Here is a 19,182-nt window from a genome sequence, read left to right as displayed (position 1 = left end):
CCTTGGCCCCTTATTCTTCTAACACTTCCTATTCATATGCCCATCCAGATGCCTATTAAATGTTGTAATTGTACCAGCCTCACCATTTCCTCTGACAGTTCATTATATAAACACACTACCTTCTGCGTAAAAAAGTTGTCCTTAGGTCCCTTTTAAATTTTTCTCCTCTCACACTTAACCTATGCCTTCTAGTTCTGAACTCCCCCATCCCAGGGAAAAGACCTTGTCTATTTACCCTTCCATACTTCTTATGATTTTATAAACCTCTATATGGTCACTCCCTCAGCCTCCGACAATCCAGGGAAAATAGCCCCAGCCTATTAGACCTCTCCTTATAACTCACACCCTCCAACACTGACAACACGCTTGTAACTCTTTTCTGAACCCTTTCAAGTTTCACAACATCCTTCCGATGTGGCCGAACCAATGTCCTGTACAATCGCAACCAGATAATCTGACCAGATAATGGTTTTGTAACAAAGTCAATCATTTTCCACCTTTATACATTGCCTAAAACTGTAATTGCTTTAATCAAACTTCCCTAAAAGCTTTTCAACTCCTTTTTCACCTCCAGAGTCATCTGTTATTATGCACTTCTTGCTGGTCTCTCCATCACTTAGAACATAGAACAATACAGTGCAGAACAGGCCTTTCGGCCCTCGATGTTGAGCCGACCTGTGAACTATTCTCAGCTCGTCCCCTACACTATCCCAAAATCATCCATGTGCTTATCTAAGGATTATTTAAATCACCCTAATGTGGCTGAGTTGACTACATTAGCAGGTAGTGCATTCCACGCCCATACCATTCTCTGTGTAAAATTTTGTTTCATACACTTCAGTTCATCGATAGTTCTGCTTCACAAGAACCAGATTTCGTTTGCCTATTTCTATTCATCTATATCAGCTTCTCATCCCCAATGCTTCAAATTTAAAATTCTAACCCTCATATTTAAAACTGTATAAAAACTCCCCCATTCATATCTCTGTGTTTCTGACATCAACCTGTTGTGTCTGAATTGCTGTTTGTATTACTGCTGCTGTCTAAATCTTAGTTTATAACTTGCAAGTTATATTGTGTAGTATGCATAATTCTTGCTTAAACTAGTCTATTCCAGACTTTATGGAGGTGCAAGTACCATGATCTGAAGCAGAACTATTCTCAAATCTCTACTCCAGCAGTACATTGGAATTTCAGAAATAAGAATTGGATAAGAAATGGATAAGAATTTAACTTTATTGCCATTCTGCAATTTATTTTCTGATTTCTTGATTTTTCTGTGTGTTACATTTTGTAATCGAGAGAAAGAAAGATTATAAAGGTGTAAGAAGAAACAATTATGAAGGAGTGAATTAATTCAAGTAAATATTTCGTGTATGTTTATATGCATTTTAATGCATTTTGTTCTCAATCTGGTTCCAATTAGCATCACTAATCTTCAGCTATGAGAGGTGTAGGGAAATAGCAGGGAAGTGGTAGTAATTAATTAGGTCTACTGAAGATCCAGTAGAACTACAATGACCAAATATCCTCTTCTGCCCTGTGTTGTTATATCATTTAATTTCATTTTGGTTCCACTTATAAAAAGGCCCAAAGACTGTTGTTTTTCCTAAATCATTAGTTTCTGATAGTATTAAATGCGAAATAAAAGACCCATCAGTACTATATGATGTTTGTTTCAACCCTGGAATAAATATTAATTTTAATGCTGTAAATAATTTTACATAATTATAGAAGTGTTCTGGTGCAAGAGAACGCCATTCAGCCTATTGTGTGTGCATCAGTTCTCCAAGTGAACATTGTGACTTAGTACCATTCTCCAGCCTTTTTCCCATACCTTTGCTATTGTTTAAGTAATCTTCCAATATCTTTTTTAATGCCTCGGTTGAACCTGCCTCCACTACACTTCCATGCACTGCATTCCAGGCCTAAATGCTTCATCGTGTGATAACGTTTTTTTATTCTCACATCACATTTACTTCTTTTTTAACTCACTTTAAATCTCTGCCCTTTCATATTTGGTCTTATTATGAATGGAAACAATTTCTCCTTGTTGACTCTATCCAGCCCCAGCATGATTTTGAAAACTTCTATTGGATCTCCTCTCAGGGTCCTTAGTGTGCTTCTCTCCAAGGAGTACACTCCCATCCCTCCAATCTGTTCTCAAAATGTAAGTTTCTCATTCCTTGAACCATTCTTGTAAATCCCCTCTCCAACGTGTTCACATCCTTTGTATGATGTAGTGCCCAGAGACTACACAAAACACAACACAGCTGAGATCTAACAAATGTCTTAAACAGATTCAGCAGTGCCCCCCTGTTCTTGCACTTTATGCCCTTATTACAAAAGGCCAGCATACTGCATGTCTTATTAACTGCTCTGTTCACCTGTCCTCCCACCTTTAATGATCTGTGCCAATATGCACTTAGGCCTCTCTGCTTCTGCACCGGTTTAGAACAATACCTCTTATATTGTCTGGCCATGCATCACCCCACATATCTGTGCATTGAACTTCATCTGCCACCAACCTGTTAATGTCCCTTTGAAGTTCTACACTGTCCTTCTCCCAGTTTACAATGCTTGTTATTTTCATATGATCCACAAACTTTGAAATTGTGCCCTGCACACCAAGATTTAGATCATTAGTATATACCGCAAAAAGCAAGGTTCCTAATTATGATGATGCTGCTCCTTTAACAAGGTTATGTTGCCCTTGGCTTTTTTTCCAGAGAGATCATAAAAGCAGCAATTCCTAAAAGTCTAGGTTTGAAGGGCTTTCGGGTCAATTTGATTATAGGTGACAGATACTGCCTCAGGCAAAAGGCATTTAAGTTTAAAAAAAACTTGTAAAATGAAAGGAGAGTGGCCAGTTCTTCCAGCTCAGCTTTTCTCTGGTTTGGTTTGTTTTGGTTTTTAGCAACCTGGCTGTTCACTGAAAGCAAGCCGTCAGTTTGAGGCTGCTGGTCCAAGAAACAGCTGCATGGAAGAAGGTGTTCAATGCTGAATCCCTCTCTCCTGTAAGACCCTGTGTTTGATTCTTCCTTTTGTGCCAAGGGGTGTTTATGGGGATTGTTGCAGGAATTTGGAACCGCATCATTAAGTTTGGATAATCTGCTTGGTTTTCAGGTAGGTTAAGTTATCCTCTATTCTGATCTCTTATGTTTATGTTCCATTCAGTAAACTTGCAAATAAATTCTGTTTTGTTTAAACTAAGTGGTTGGACTAGCTGCATCTCTTCTGGAATATCCACTCTACACCTGCTTAAAGCAACTACAAAGTTAGGGTCTGGGCTACTTTCTTGAAATGTTTTGAGGGGGTCTGGCCTGGTCCATAACAGATTGGGGGCTTTTTGTGGGATTTATCCTATAGATCCAATTTGGGATTTGGGTTGTTGGACTCGAAGGCAGTGAGCAGTAGGTGTTAGTGTCTGTTGTTCCAGGTGTTGATTTTGGTCAGTTTAAACAGTGCTGAGGATAGCAATGGCTCTTTCAGTCACCAAGGGTTCCCTGGGGGTAGAGGAAGTGATTTTGGGGGTTTTGCAAAAGGTGATTAGGGCCAAGCTGTTGGAATTAGCAGACGAGCTGGAATTGAGGAAAGAAGAGATAATTACAGCAATAGTTCAGCATTTAAATTTGCTGGAAACATGATCAGAATCTTTAGAGATAGTTAAAATTCAATCAAAAATGAAGCAGTTTGAGTTGGAGGCAAAAGACAAGGCAAGTGCAACAGAAATGAAACAGTTTGAATTACGATTAAAAGCAGAGGAAAGACAAAAAGAACGAATTGCTTGAGCAGTAAACAAAGAGAAAGAGGGAGAAAGAAGAGAGGGAAAAGGAGAGAGGGTAAAGAAAGGAAGAGAGGGAGTTTGAACTTCATAACTTTTACTAGATATGAACTACCCTGAGAGAAACAATTAGAACAAGGGTCAAACTTTACATTAAAATTATTCAAATAAGTTATGGACAGATTCGGAATAAAACAATTCAAATCTACTGCGTACCATCCAGAGTCACAGGGACCGCCAGAAAGGGAGCATCAGACATTAAAGACCATGTTGAGGGTTTATAGTCAAGACTATCCAGATGATTGTGACAAGGGAATTCTGATTGTACTTCTTTCAATCAGAAATGCACCAAATGAATCGATCAAATTCTGTCCATTTGAATTAGGTTTTGGGCATAAAGCGAGAGGACTGCTAAAATTGATTAAGGAGTAATTGTTAAGTCAGAATTCAGAGACCACATATTTGGACTATGTGTCAAATTCTAGGGAATGATTAGATAGAGCAGGGGAGTTGGCTAGATGGCATTTAAAAGTATCACAGCATACAATGAAACTGGAAGCAAACAAGAAAACAAAAATTCGCAGTTTTGGTATTGGAGATAAGGTGTTAGTGTTACTTTCAGTGATAGGTGAACCTTTAAAGGCAAGGTTTATGTTACCAATAATGTATCTAAGACAATGATATACACTGATCATAACCCAATGAAGTTTCTGGAGATATTTAGGGACAAAAATGCTAGAGTGTTTAAATGGAGCTTGTTGTCACAGCTATTCACTTTGAAAGTTATGATAGTGGCAGGAGGAGAAAATGTGATTGCCGACATATTGAAACTTGAAAAAGAAACAGAGGCATTCGGTGGCAGGAGTAAAACAAACCGAAACAAAGTGAAATAGTGCATGTTTGCATGATTATTGTCAATGTAAAGTATATGTGTGCTGTAAAGTATTAACAGTTTAAGATTGAGGGCTTTTAAAAAGAAGCCATCTTTGGATATTGATGGTTCTTTTTTTAAGGAGGGGAATGTGACAATGCTGCTCCTTTAACAAGGTTATACTGCCCTTGGATTTTTTTTTCAGAGAGGTCGTAAAAGTGGTGATTCCAAAAAGTCTATTTTTGAAGGATTTTAGGGTCAATTTGTCTATAGCTAACAGATACTGCCGCAGGCAACAAGCTTTCAAGTTTTAAACATTGAACAATGAAAGAGGAATGGCCAGCTCAGCTTTTTTTCTGGTTTGTTTTGATTTTTAGCAGACTGGCTGCTCACTGAAAACAGTCAGTTTAAGGCTGCTGCTCCAAGAAACAGCTATGTAGAAGGTGTCCAAGAAACTGCTACGTGGAAGAAGGTGTTCCATGCTGAATCCCTCTGCCATCTCTCACTCTTTCCTGCAAAACTCTCTGTTTGATTTTTCTTTTTATGCAAAGGTGTTGTTGCAGGAATTTGGAACAGCATTATTAAGTTGGGATAATCTGATAGGTTAAGTTATTCTCTATTCTGTTCTCTTCTGTTTGTGTTTCATTTGGTAATCTTGTAAATAAATTCTGTTTTGTGTAAAACTAAGCGGTTGGGTCAGCTGCATCTCTCCTGCAATGTCCATCTTACACCTGCATAAAACAACTAGCAAAAGTTGGGTCTAGGCTACTTTCTTGAAATGTTTTGAGGGGGTCTGGCCTGGTCCATAATATACCGACCACTACTCCACTCCAAATCTTCCTCCAGCTCCAAAGATATTCTTTGACCATTTCTCTCCATTTTGTATCATTCAGCAAGTTTTGTATCAACATTTCCATAGTCCTTTTTGTTCCATGAGTTTTAATTTTTCTCATAAATGTTGTGTGGCTCTGCATCAAATGCATTCTTTAAATGCATGTGCAACAGATCAACAGCATTACACTCAGTCATCCTTTCTATTGCCTTTTCAAAAAACATTTCAGCAAGTTAGTTAAACATGATCTGGCATTTCGAATCCATGCTGGCTCTACCTAACCGATCGATTTTTTTCCATGTGACTACTAATTCCACCTTCAATATTTGTTTCTTGTAGCTTAAAGTGAGTGTTCCATAATTGCTAGGCTTATCCTAATCATCTCTTCTGAATAAGGATTTAATGTTTGCGGTTCTGCAGTCTTCTGGCATCTTCTCTAAGATGGGAGAGACTGAAAGATTATGGCCAGTTCTTCTGCAATTTCAACTGTCACTTTCTTCACTGTCCTTTGACAAGTTTGCCAAGAAATTACATAAATTGCTGGGAATTACTGTTTTTCAGCATTCTAACTGATCATGTCAATAAGGCAAATGCAGTAAATAATATGTATCATAAATACTGTTGAAGCCATTGTTTAAAAAGGTGGTTCATAGAATTCTAGGTTTTGTGATTGTCAATGTTTTCTTGAATGTATCCTTTTACTTATTTCATATGATGTTTCCTTTACAGGAAGGAATTAAAAAGTAGGAAGATCATTAATCAACACCCGCTGACAGCTGGCAATTCAGATTTCACAGAGAATTATACAAGCGTCTAAAACCTAATTGATTTAAATTTGAACAGCAAGGTAACAATCTCGTTTATTTTTGTTTCCACAATCCCTATCAGTCCTCTAGGCTTTAGAATGAAAATAATCTGAATGTAGCTATGAGTACTTATCAGGCATTCTGAATACTTATCAGGCATTCTAAGCATTGATTTGAAGCCTGTAGATGATACTGGGACTCCACAGAAGATGTTTAGTTCCACTAAACAAGCTGAACTTGATCTTAAGACTTGAGTTTATTGTTCTGTTGAATTCTCCTTTGTATATAAACTCTGATAGAGTTAACCTTGATTGTTGTGGGGTGATCCATATGGAGAACCAAGATCCCGAAGAGTTTATTAAACACAGAAGCTGCTGGAAAAGCTCAGTAAGTCTGTCAGCATCTGTGAAGAGAAATCAGAGTTAATAGTTCAGGTCTGGTGAGCCTTCCTCTAAACAGCTGCCAGACCTGCTGAGCTTTTCCAGCAACTTCTGTTTTTGTTTCTGATTTACAGCATCTGCTGTTCTTTTGGTTTCCAAAGATCTTATGTTATCCAAGGCCATGATTTCAAACTAAGTGTGAAAAGACATTGTTCAGACCTTCTGCTCTGTGAATTTATACAGCAATGTTTTCTTACTCAGGAAACATCGCCAAAAACAGGATTATATGTAAACCAGACTTAGAATTTTAAAACGCGAAAGGAGACCATTTGGCTCAGATTCCTATGCCAGTTGCTTAAAAATGCAATCAAATTTGTTCTGCTTGCCTGCTTTCTTTATGTAACTGAAAATTCCATTGAAGTTCCCTTTCTTATTTTTGATGTTTGAGCTAACATTTGTGATTACGTCCACTTGTTATTTGGCAGTATAGGCCTCATGAGTACCTTCTAAAATATATCACTGTCTTCGTTGTTAATTTATCCAGACTCTCCTTAAGTTAGAATAGACATCTGAGAATGGTGGTGTGATAAAATATTGAACATAATTTGAACTCAACCTCACACCTAAGTAGTATTTCTACTCAATCAATGGAGAAGTTGCTAATTTAGATTTTCATCTAAAAGAAAGAAAATATCTTCTTTTCAGGTACTGTCTTAAAATTCAGTTATTCTTTAACATTTGCAATTCTAGTTCGCCAGTCTTCAGGAGGCTCATGTAATATAGTTGATCAGATAAGTGTGTTACTGTCCTGGATTGCATTTGTTTTAAGATGGACCATGACTTTTGACCAGGATCAGAGTTAATCCAGAGCTATATTGGCCTTACAAAGGTCTGGATTTTCATAGAGTACAACCATATCAGGGGATCATTAAAAATGATAAGGAGACCTTGGTGGGATTTTCACTTCCATTCCCTTTTCTGGCATATTATGCTAGTTTGGGATAAACTACACCTACACACTCTTATCCACATCAATACATCTCAAGCTCACTATCACTACCCATAACTTTTGATAGACTTAGGTAGAAGCTGACAGATTGTTTCTGCTGGTCAGTGAATCAAAAACACAGGGCATAGACTTAGAATAAGGGGCGATCATTAAGAATTGAGATGCGGAAATGTTTCTTCAGGCAAGGTGTTGTGAATCTTTGGAATTCTCTGCCCTAGAGAATTGTGGATGTACATCATTTAGCACTTTCAGCTGGAAGAGAAAATAGTTTTGGTCTTTTAAGGAATCAAGCGATAGCAACAATGGGCAGGAAGATGGAGTTGAAGCCAAGATCATTCATGATCCTAATAAATGGTCAGCTATTTAGTCTACTTGTGCTCCTATTTATCGCATTTATTCTGTCCATTGACAAAATGATTCGTGGCATGTCAGAAGTCATGAACCACAGGGGAACCATAGACTTGAGCCAGGAACAAAAATGTACAGATTTTTAACATTACCTTTGAAATACATTGCCCATGTTACTTTTTGATAAAGCTATCAATCAACACAGTCATGCCAGTTTATGCATCAGTTTATGTGGTCAGGTTGCTACAAGGTTATAATGATATCAATCAAAAAAGATATAATTTGTCTGCAACCTGTATCAACATTGCTTGTTGAGCACTAAGTGGATTTAGCCATTCTTGGAGCTCAACTGAGCATTCAGAATGAAGCAATCTGGCAACTATTTCCACAGGAGCAGTTGCAACTAATGGCCAGACATCTTTTTTTAAATGGTCTCTTTTTAAATGTTTGGCTGAGTTCCAAAGATTAATGGGTCAAGTCACACAAATCATCATAGATAGTAACACTGTTTCTTAGTATTGGATGCTGATGGGAAGATTGGAACCTTTGAAGTTTTATCAAGTTGCTGCATTTTGTTGCAGTTGTGCTGTATTACAATGTTCATTAATTTTTATTATATACATTAACCAAAGTGTCTTGAATGCTGGCTGTTAATTTCCAATTTGTTTAACACCTGAGTTTACTTTACTTTACTTTCATAGTGCTGTTCTCTACTTGAGTCATACCTATTTCTTTCTCTGGGGGCTCATATTGTTTATGAACAAAGTTATGCATTTCCTGGCATAAACTCCAGATTCAATTAGGGCAGTGACTTAGGTCAGGACTCTTTTCAATGACTTAACAGCAATTGATTATTAATTGCTAAAAGAATTTTAGACATTGAACCTGGTTGCTAGTTCATGTCTTGGCCTTGAAGGCCACACCCTCAATTTGATTACAGGCAGGCCTTCTCAGATGGGTGATCCTGCTTCCAGTTTTCAATTTCCTTCCTGAAATTGGACAAGCGTCCTGACTGAAGGTGGGAGTACTCCCTAATCAACTGTAGTTCCCTTCATCCTGCTAAGGACTGGTCCCCTTTGTTTTTCAGACTTGCAATTCAGTCGAAGTATAGACAGTATATTTGCCATGTAAGCTACTGGCACATACCATAGATTTAACATTGACACCGCACAGAGCCATAGCGGAGCATGTTCCTCCTTAAACCATCAAGAAGCTGCCTGTAAGTCCCTCTGCACTAAAAAGCAATGTTAGTAACAGAGATGTCAGCCTGTGAGATCGGACTGAAAATTAATACAAATCACAGAGACATGCACCTAAGTGCAAAGTGATTGAGTGCCAAGAAAGTAAACTAAAAGTTATAAGATGCATGAGATGTGTATAGATCCCATGGATAATTATATTCAAATGATTTTGAGTCCAAACTTTTGTGAGAGCATTATTTCAGTTGGTCATGCTCCATTAAACTTGCATCTCACTGTTTACTAGCTCCCTATATTGAGTCAAATAATTAAAACTTAATTAACTGTTAACTAATATATCCATCAACTGTTCCCTCATTTGAGTAGGTTTCAGACATTCTTTTAGACTTGGCAGAAGTTTCCAAATCATACAGGTTTCCCTGAGCTCCAAAGTAAGTTCCTGAAAAGCTGGTATGTAAGTTGATTCAAAGCAGCCATGATGGGGTGAGGCTGGTGATTTGGTGATGCCCACTTGCATTGATGAAAAGTGGAAAATTACTTTATGGTCTAATCATGGAGCACGCAGGAAGTTTGTAATGTAGAAAGTATTATCTGAAGAGCTGGAGAAGCAAGCAGTGAGCCGCTGCTGCAAGTTAACTACTCTGACTTTCATGTCAGGGATTGACACTGTCTATTTTCTCTGGAAAGGAGAGAATTAAGAGCTGTGTCAATATGAGACAAGCTTAGCTAATAATGAGAAGTCAATACATGGAAATAAGATAGTTGCTGCTCATTAATGAGATTCGGAACTTAGTTTTTAAATCTTAAGGGAAAATCAAAAATGTTTGCTAAATGTTGAGAAATTGATTTTTTTCAATTTTAATATACTTTCACAAATCTCTTGCCATTGCCCATGCCTCTCCAGGGAGCAAAAAGTTCTACCCTTTGCCTTCCTTGGCATCCAGTTATTTCCTAAGACCATTGATGAAAAGATTTAGAATGCCTCTTCACATTAAACATAGAACACAAATTGAAGTTGACTTCAAAAGTGCTCTCGAAATGCAAGTTAGTGTGAAAAAACATGCCACTATTTCCAACATTTAGAATTTACTGTATTTTGAAAACTTGTAGCAGAAAATTGTTACAATTGTTGAACTGAAAAGTTAAAGACTACTTGATTTGGGTTCATACATTACTAGATAGAATGTATTCTGGAACAATACAAATTTCTGAATATTACAAACTTTTATACAAAAAGCATAACTGTCCATATTATATCTTCTCTAATTTTATGTTCATTTTCTATCTTAAAGGAATTTGAAAAAAGCTATGTTGCGTTCCAGTATTTTATTAAATAATATTTCCTTGCATCAATCACCAATTATTTATGGAATTTTTATTCTTGGCTGATCAACATCATCAAACTAAGATTGAAAAGAATATTAAGCCTGACTAAAGCTTGGATGGTAAAACAAATTTCAGCTCTTAAACATTAAAATTATTTTTAACATATAAATTTAGAAGATAGGACCATTATGCACAAATTCTCTAAAATATTTGAGTAACACCCAACAATAAGAGACTTGATTTCCAGCCGGGAAGATCTTTGGTTATTTATTTTCTCAGTCTTCTCTCCTTTTCAAGAGGTATCAATAAACCAAGGGACAATGTCAAAGGCAAAACCAAATATCCAGTACATTTTCCAAGCCTTCAATTATATACCCACAAGAATGTAATTCAGCCTTACATGTCGAAAGAAATGGTTTGTGCATTATGGTCAACTCTATGTTAATTCCGTGTGAATGACATGAACATAATTTCCAGTAGAATTCACAGGGAGGCATTCAGGAATAGAAACTGTAAATAATTTCTTCTCATTATCTAGATAGCTGAAATATTCAACTGAATTGTAACACCTGAACTACAATACTGGCTAAAAGCACATATTTCTAAGGAAACCAAAGCTCCAACTTGCAATTCTCATGTGACAAAATCATTGTCCTTAGATTTAGTTTCAAATGTTGGATGAAAAGTTGTGCAAACAAATTTTTTAAATATACCCTGGAACAGATTAAAATATACTTTGAGGTCTGAATAGCTCAGTTCAACACTGGAAATATATTTCCCAATCAAATTATTTGGCATAAATCTCAGTTAAAAGAGCGTTATAGGCAGGTTACTAAACATTGTTTAAATTTGCTCAGAGGAGGAAACAAAATCAGTCTCATTGCCACACAAATTACTTACTCTCACTGCTAATGCAATAATCTATGTTATAATCTTGCCTGAAAGAGAAAATTTGTCAATGAGAAATATTAAAGATTAACTGGCCATTTTAGATTATTTAATATAATTTTATTTTCCTATCCTATGACAGTCCTAACAATACAATTAGTGCTGTATGCACAGTGAATTACTTTATAGGATGATGTTTACTTTGTTGATATTTCCTTTGTTGAATTGAGGCACAACCATTCATAGATTTTATCAATTACTGACTGGAACATCCTATCATATGATCAGATGACAAAGGATCTAGGCAACAATATCAGAAATGTAAACAATAGACCAAGTTATTGTTCCTTTACCTTGTTAGTGTTTTTCAATGTGTAAAGCATTTACTTTTAGTTCAATGTCCAGTCAAATTTTTATGTGAAATATTTACATTCTTTCTCTGCAGCATTCAATTATGATCGAGATAATGATACAGATCATTTTACTTTATTCTATTGGAATCTTTCACAAAAACTCATTAAAATAAATTATCTTCAAGTGTGGATTATAAGTTAGTTTCTTGAAGTACTTCAATGTATTCAAACTTATGATACTTTACTTTAATTCATTAAATCATTAAGTATATTTCTGATCGTTTATAACTTTGCTGTGTTTGGTGCAATAGTAAATATTAAATTACAAAAGAATGCTGTACAGTAATTTCTAGTCTTCAATTGTCATTATTAAATTTCCAGAATACTCATGATGTCGTTGAAATGTATGTCATTGAAAAAAAATTACTCAGGAAATTTGACATTCTATAGACTTCATTTTAAGTCTTTCGAACTAAATGGAAATGTATATGAATGTAAAATTAATCTGAATATTTGCATTAATGTTTTATGGTTTCATTTGAGAAATATATTCACAAATAATTACTAACATCACTTTGAAATCAGTTTTTTTATTACACACATTTATATACCATTTACAGATTGGGCAATGGAAGCTTCCTCTTATTCCAAAAGTCATATGAAACTTAGACAATTATTCTTATCTGTATATAATTAAATACCTTATAAGATTTGTATACACATTGATTCAATACTTCAATTTAATATGTTTAGTTATCACTTCTTCCTGTTTGCTTTTACTTCCACATATATTTGTTTCTGCACACTAATGTACATAAGTCAGTTTCTTATGCACACTTCTGCACGACTTAATGGAACTGCATGATTTAAGAACTGTACCAGTATCAGGCACAATCACTAATGATTGAATAAGCCAAATCCTCTTTACTCTTCATCATTTCCCCAACCCAAATAAGCCTCAGTCTAAAATAATGAGTTAAATAGTGTTCTGTTCTAGAATTCTCCAATTTCATAAGGACTATAATGGGGTAGAGAAAGGGAGGTTGTGGCACACTGCTATGTCCTTACCTTTGAACCAGGAGGTCTGGATTCAAATCCCACCTGCTCCAAAAGTGTATAATATCACTGAAATAGGTAATTTAGAAAATATCTGGACTAGGTAGAGATGAAATGTCCTCATTGGTAGCAAGATCAAGAACCAGGGAATACCAATTTAAGGGAATTGGTGTGTGGTGCACCTTTAAGAGAGAGTGAATGCTGTTCTGAACTGAGTGATTACAAGCACCTGTGTATATGACAAGATGGCAGTCTCAGAGCTTACTGGAAAATTGAAACTATGTAACATTTGGCTGTGAAATGGATACCTGAGTTGATTGTTGTTTTGACAACAATTCGTATTTAACCAATCAGTTTAAATTATGCCCCAGGATACTAAAACCTAATCGATTTTGAATTCATGATTTTGCCAACATTGAACCAATGTGACAATCCAATATAAAATGGAGATATAAAAATGCAGACTTTTTAAAAATTGCAGAGAGAGCAACTGCCATTGAGAGTGATCCAAGAAATCAGGAAATACTCTCCATAAAAGGAACCTTTTCATATGAAATATATTTGCAGTAAAAAGAAAGAAGATGATGCAGAGAGATTTTCAGCCAGAAGAAGGAAGACCGAAGATGACAGCAGATATGCTGGTTTTAAATTAAGTTGATGTAATTTTCGTAAGTAGCTTATTGGAACAGCATATTATTGTAGAGTTGGACGCAGATAATAAGCAGTGAAGAGAAAAGGGAACTTAAGAGTTGTGAATAATTGTTGTTTAATATTCACATTTAGAGTTAAAAAATAAATTGTTATTATTTTCTTTAAATAGTGGAATTTGGGAATTTGCTGTTGTAGAGTCATAGAGATGTACAGCACAGAAACAGACCCTTTGGGCCAACTCGTCCAGGCCGACCAGATATCTCAACCTAATCGAGTCCCATTTGCCAGCACTTGGCCCATATCCCTCTAAACCCTTCTCTTCCTATTCATATACCCAGCAGGTGCCTTTTAAATGTTGTAATTGTACCAGCCTTCACTACTTCCTCTGGCAGCTCATTCTCTACACACACCACCCTCTGCATGAAAAAGTTGCTCTTTAGGTCTCTTTTATTTTTCCCCTCTCACATTAAACCTATGCCCTCTACTTCTGGACTTCCCCCACCCCAGGGAAAAGACTTTGTCTATTTATCCTTTCCATGCCCCTCATGATTTTATAAACCTCTATAAGGTCACCCCTCAGCCTTCGACATTCCAGGGAAAACAGCCCCAACCTATTCAGCCTCTTCCCCGTCACTCATATTTTAACAGATTACAGGATGAGGTGAGCTTTTCTGGGTGTTTGGTTTAATTAACAGAAGGGTTCACTGCCATGTTGTAACAATTGCTAAAAGCAATGGGAATCCAAATATTTTTACAAAGGCTATGTTTATGATCTATAATACATTGCCTAAGAGGGAGGTGAAAGCAGATTAATTTCAAAAGGGACTTAAATTACATTGTTACAATGTAAAAGGCAGCCATTCAGCATACCCTATATGCACCAGCTCTTTGAATGTGTGATTCCCTTAATGCTATCCCCTGCAGCCTTTTCTCCATAAGCATGCACGTTCTTCCTTTTCAAATAAAAGAGTAAATTCCCTTTTGAATGTTTTAATTGAACCTGCTTTCATCAATGTCATGTAATACATTCCAGATCTTAACAAGTTGGCATCTTTAAATGGCTCCCCCTCCCCTGCCCCTTCCTTCCAATCATTTTTGTCAATTACTTTAAATGCGTGCCCTCTTATTTCAGTTCTCTCGCAAATTGCAACAGTTTCTCCCAATCTACTGTGATCAGGCCCTTCATGATTTTGAATACCTTTATCCATTTCCTCTCAGCCTTTTTTTTCAAAGGATTTATACAGACCTGACGTTTTCCAATCTATCTTCATAAGTTCCACATCCCTGAAATCGTTCGTGATTTTTTAATGCTCTCAAGTGTTCTCACATCCTTCCTAAAATGTGACAATCAGAATACTCCAACTCAATAAACATTAATTCAAGAGGAACAAAAAGCAAGGCTATGGAGAAAGGGTGAACTATCTAAATTGCTTTTGCAGACAGCTTAGATTCAGTGGATGAAACTGTCTTTAATTCCATCACCATTTTTTAATATTCTAAGGGTGGCTCAGTGCCAGGTACGCAGGTTTGACTCCAGCCTCTGGTGACTGTGTGGAATTGCACATTTTCCCCCATGTCTACATGTTTCCTCTGGATGCTTATGTTTCCTCATAATCCAAAGGTGTCGAGGTTTGGTGGATGAGCTCAGTTGCTCATAGTATCTAGGGATGTGCAGGTGAGGTGGATTAGCTGTGGGAAAGGCAGTGTGACAGGGATGGGATGGGATGCTCTTTAGTGGGTAGGTTTGGGCTTGATGGACTGAATGACCTTCTTCCACTATGTAGGGATTCTATGATTCCAAGTTGCAGTGATCAATTAGAAGAACTGAGGAAACTTCCAGTAATACCATTTAATATACAGGTAGTATGCTATACTTTTGAAATAAATGTACTGTATTGAGATGTAATGGTACGCGAAGGGCGAATCAGAAACAGTAATGATTAAGAGGTTGGTTAACTGTGGGATTGGGAACAACTGCTCTACCCAGTTCCACATTTCAGCTAAGTTTCTTATTTTCTTTATAAAAGTAAAATACTGCGAATATTGGAAATTTGCAGCGAATCAGAAAATGTTCAGTGGGTTGGGCAGCGTGTGCGGTGAAAAAAAAGCATATCGTTTTGGCCAATGATCTTTCATCAACACTGGGTCACTCACTTTTTATCTCTTTTATTTGAAGAATATTCTTGGACCTGTCAATTCCCAATCCATGACTCTTGTTGTTAGTCTATCAGTAAAGACACGCCTTGAAAATTTGTGATCATTCTACATGATAAATGTAGTAAGGCCCACGATGTGCAGATATTACATTTTCTGTTCAATTCCACTTTTTTCTCAATAACTTTATACCTTACACCTTCTGCAATTTTACATTCTTCCACATCCCCGGTTTTCTTTTCACGCGATATTTTCTGTTTATTTCAGGTAAGCTTTGTGCTGCTTTCCAACGGTACTAAACCGGCTGCCCGTCTCCCATCCAAAACTTCCATAGCTCCGGTCACACCGACCCAAGAAAATATTCTAGGGCAAAGGCAAGATGTTGAAAGATTTTAATTTTTCCCCCCCGTGCTAAAAAAGCACCAAACAACTCTGTGGAGAGAGAAGTACACATTTCGAGACCTGTACGATTGTTCTTCGGAGTTACATGAAGCAAATCACCAGCTGAGCATATCCGCGCAGAATTCATTCCTGGTCTCATGCGCGGGCACAGTGCCGCGCGGTTTAAAGCTCCCTGAGCCGCGCACCCATGTTCCGGGCTCTCGCTTCTGGGCCGCATGCGCAGTGATTGTGTTGTCTGAAGCGTCGGTTTGTCGGGTACTTGACACGAAACGGGGGTCGGCAGCTGCGGGAATGGAGCCGGTGTCCCCAGGTAAAAGGATGGCGCTCGTGCCCTGGGGGGTGGTGTGAGGCAAGGAAAATGTAATTGTCAGTCATTCAGTAAAGGTTTGATGGCGGGGGTAGGTGAGAATGGAAAGAAGGGTTGGTTCAGGGCCCAGTCTCCTGCTCGCAGCCAGACCGTTTGGAGGAAAAGAAATACTTCTAACTTAAGACACGATGGGTTGTTTCTTGGGTGAATGTCTAATCGGATACCTTGGAATCGAGGCCTGCCCCGATTCCCCAGCGACGGGTTGAGGCAGACATGAAGTTCAAACCTGTTTGTATACAGGTGAAACGGGCTGTGAGTTCCTGGGTGACGGTGAGGAAGCTAGGCCCAGAGCAAAGCCACGGGCCTGGAAGCGAAGAAAGTGGCCGTGGCGTCTTTATAGTGAGCGTTTCCTTCTATCCCTCTCCCGTGGCCTGGTACAGGGCAGCAGGGCATGCTAGAGCGAACTAGTTGTTTCGGTCGGAAAGCTGTGTATTGGGGTAAACGGGACGTGTTCATTACTGAGGAAAGGCGGCTTTAAATTCACCCATGGGGCGCGATAACTCGGCATAGTGGGGAGGAAGGTGGACGCATGACTTCTAAAAGCTATAAAATTGGGTTGTATAGATTTCCTTTTACAATAAAGGACTCCGTGCGAAGGGACGTAATATCCGTTTCCAGGAAGCTTATAACAGTAGTAGACCAGTTAACTCCCTCGAATTTAATAAGGTCAATTCATTCGCATTTATTTTTGATGAAGGATTGTTGTGTCGTACACTTGGTGGATTTAAAGCATGCTCGATGAAAACATATATGCAGAATCTACTGTTTTCAAAGATAGAGGATGAAATTACAATTGAAATCTGTTTAACGTCTATTTGTTTCCTGCTTTTTGATTTGGGTCAATGCTTGGTCTTTGGTTACAGAACCAACTAACGCAAGGATCCTAAAAAGTAGCATTCGAAGAATACGTTCCTATGCAGTTTACTTTTTTCAAGGCAATATGTCTCTTTTTCGGTTCAACAAGAAATGTGAGAATAAAGGGGGAAAAAGTAGTCGTCTTTGTGCAGAGTACTGGAATTTTGATTTACTTTTAACCTGAATATCAGGGTTTTCCACTGTCATAGTTTTCTCACATCAATGCTGGATGAACTACAGTTGTCTCTAAGTAAAAATTGGAAGACAAAAACCATTGTCTTTGACCTGCACCACAAACCTTTGTTTGTTTCCCATTAATTTTTGGATCAATCTCTGGTTACTGCCAACAACCTTGATGACCTGTTTAATCTCATTGAATTTGGAGCTTATCCTCTCCATTGTAAAGATCTCAACGTCAATTTCTGTATTATTATCTATCTGTCTCAACTCCGCTTACCTGCTGCTCAAACTATTGGAGGAGAAAGTGAGGACTGGAGATCAGAGCTGAAATGTGTTGCTGGAAAAGCGCAGCAGGTCAGGCAGCATCAGAGGAATAGGAGAATCGACGTTTCGGGCATAAGCCCTTCAGGAATGAGGAAAGTGTGTCCGGCAGGCTAAGATGAAAGGGAGGGAGGAGGGGCATTGGAGATGCGATAGGTGGAAGGAGGTCAAGGTGAGGGTGATAGTCCGGAGTGGGGTGGAGGCGGAGAGGTCAGGAAGAAGATTGCAGGTTAGGAAGGCGGTGCTGAGTTCGAGGGATTTGACTGAGACAAGATGGGGGGAGGGGAAATGAGGAAACTGGAGAAATCTGAATTCATCCCTTGTGGTTGGAGGATTCCTCGGCGGAAGATGAGGCGCTCTTCCTCCAACCGTCGTGTTGCTATGGTCAGAGTGCCTCATCTGGAGTTAGGAGTCTAGCTGCCTGTGCTTTTCCAGCACCACTCTAATCTAGACCCCAAAATTTTCATATCCTAAGCTGCACCAAGTCCTGTCTACCTTGTAGTAACTGAATTAAATTGGAGATGTCGATATGTGCGATCTTCTTGGAGATCCTCTCCACTTTTCGTCGTCTTGGAGACACTCATGCACACACATATACAATCGCTCTCTTGAAAGCTAGTGTGCTTCCAGTTAAACCTGTTGGACTATAACCTGGTGTTGTGATTTTTAACTACGTTCACATATACATTCTCTCTCGCGCAAAACCCCCAAGACACACAGACAGAGACACACACATACACACACACCCATGTGTGCTCATATATTTTGTGGAGTGAATTTGTACTTGCAGAGTTACATTGTACTTTGCTCAAAAACTGCATGAATTCATGTAAAACTCTGTTATCTCACTTTTTAGATTAGAATCAATCTGAACATCATGGCATAGACAGAACACTGGGCTATCACCTTCAACATATTGTCTAGCTAACACCAATTGTTACAGCTAACCTGAGAATGCAATTTAAAGTTTTGTGATTTACACATGAAAGAAGTGAAACTATCATGGTATTTGAGCAGATGAAAGACTCAACAGACAATCAAGGTATTTTTCAATGTATAATTTCAGTTGTATCACACTGTAAATTTTTGCTATAAATTCTGAGCCTTACAATTGTCCTCCACAATCACCTGATGAAGGAGCAGCGCTCTGAAAGCTAGTGCGCTTCCAATTAAACCTGTTGGACTATAACTTGGTATTGCGATTTTTTTTTTAAAACTGAATTAAATTGGTTTCCAGTCCAAAGTGCCCCAATTTTTAAAAAATATCTTTACTGTTCAAAAAAGGCATCCGGATGGGTAGGTGAGTAGGATGGGGTTAGAGGGATATGGGCTGAAAATGTGTTGCTAGAAAAGCGCAGCAGGTCAGGCAGCATCAAGCAGGATTCCTGATGAAGGGCTTA

At 37.9% G+C, this 19,182-nt stretch overlaps 1 protein-coding gene across 2 annotated transcripts in view; it reads left to right on the top strand.

The window, feature by feature from the left end:
• Nucleotides 1-16,285: 16,285 nt before the first annotated feature.
• ago4 (argonaute RISC component 4) overlaps nt 16,286-19,182 on the top strand; it is a 104,951-nt gene continuing 102,054 nt past the window's right edge. For both annotated transcript variants that reach the window (XM_060847567.1, XM_060847566.1), the window contains exon 1: nt 16,286-16,369. In XM_060847567.1, coding sequence (XP_060703550.1) covers nt 16,351-16,369 — 19 coding nt within the window. In that variant the 5' untranslated portion in view covers nt 16,286-16,350. The remainder of the gene's footprint in view (nt 16,370-19,182) is intronic.

This window comes from Hemiscyllium ocellatum, chromosome 30 (assembly GCF_020745735.1).
Source record: "Hemiscyllium ocellatum isolate sHemOce1 chromosome 30, sHemOce1.pat.X.cur, whole genome shotgun sequence".
In the NCBI taxonomy this organism is placed as follows: domain Eukaryota; kingdom Metazoa; phylum Chordata; class Chondrichthyes; order Orectolobiformes; family Hemiscylliidae; genus Hemiscyllium; species Hemiscyllium ocellatum.
Note: the sequence above shows the minus strand (reverse complement) of the source record. Positions and strands in the feature narration are given on the sequence as shown.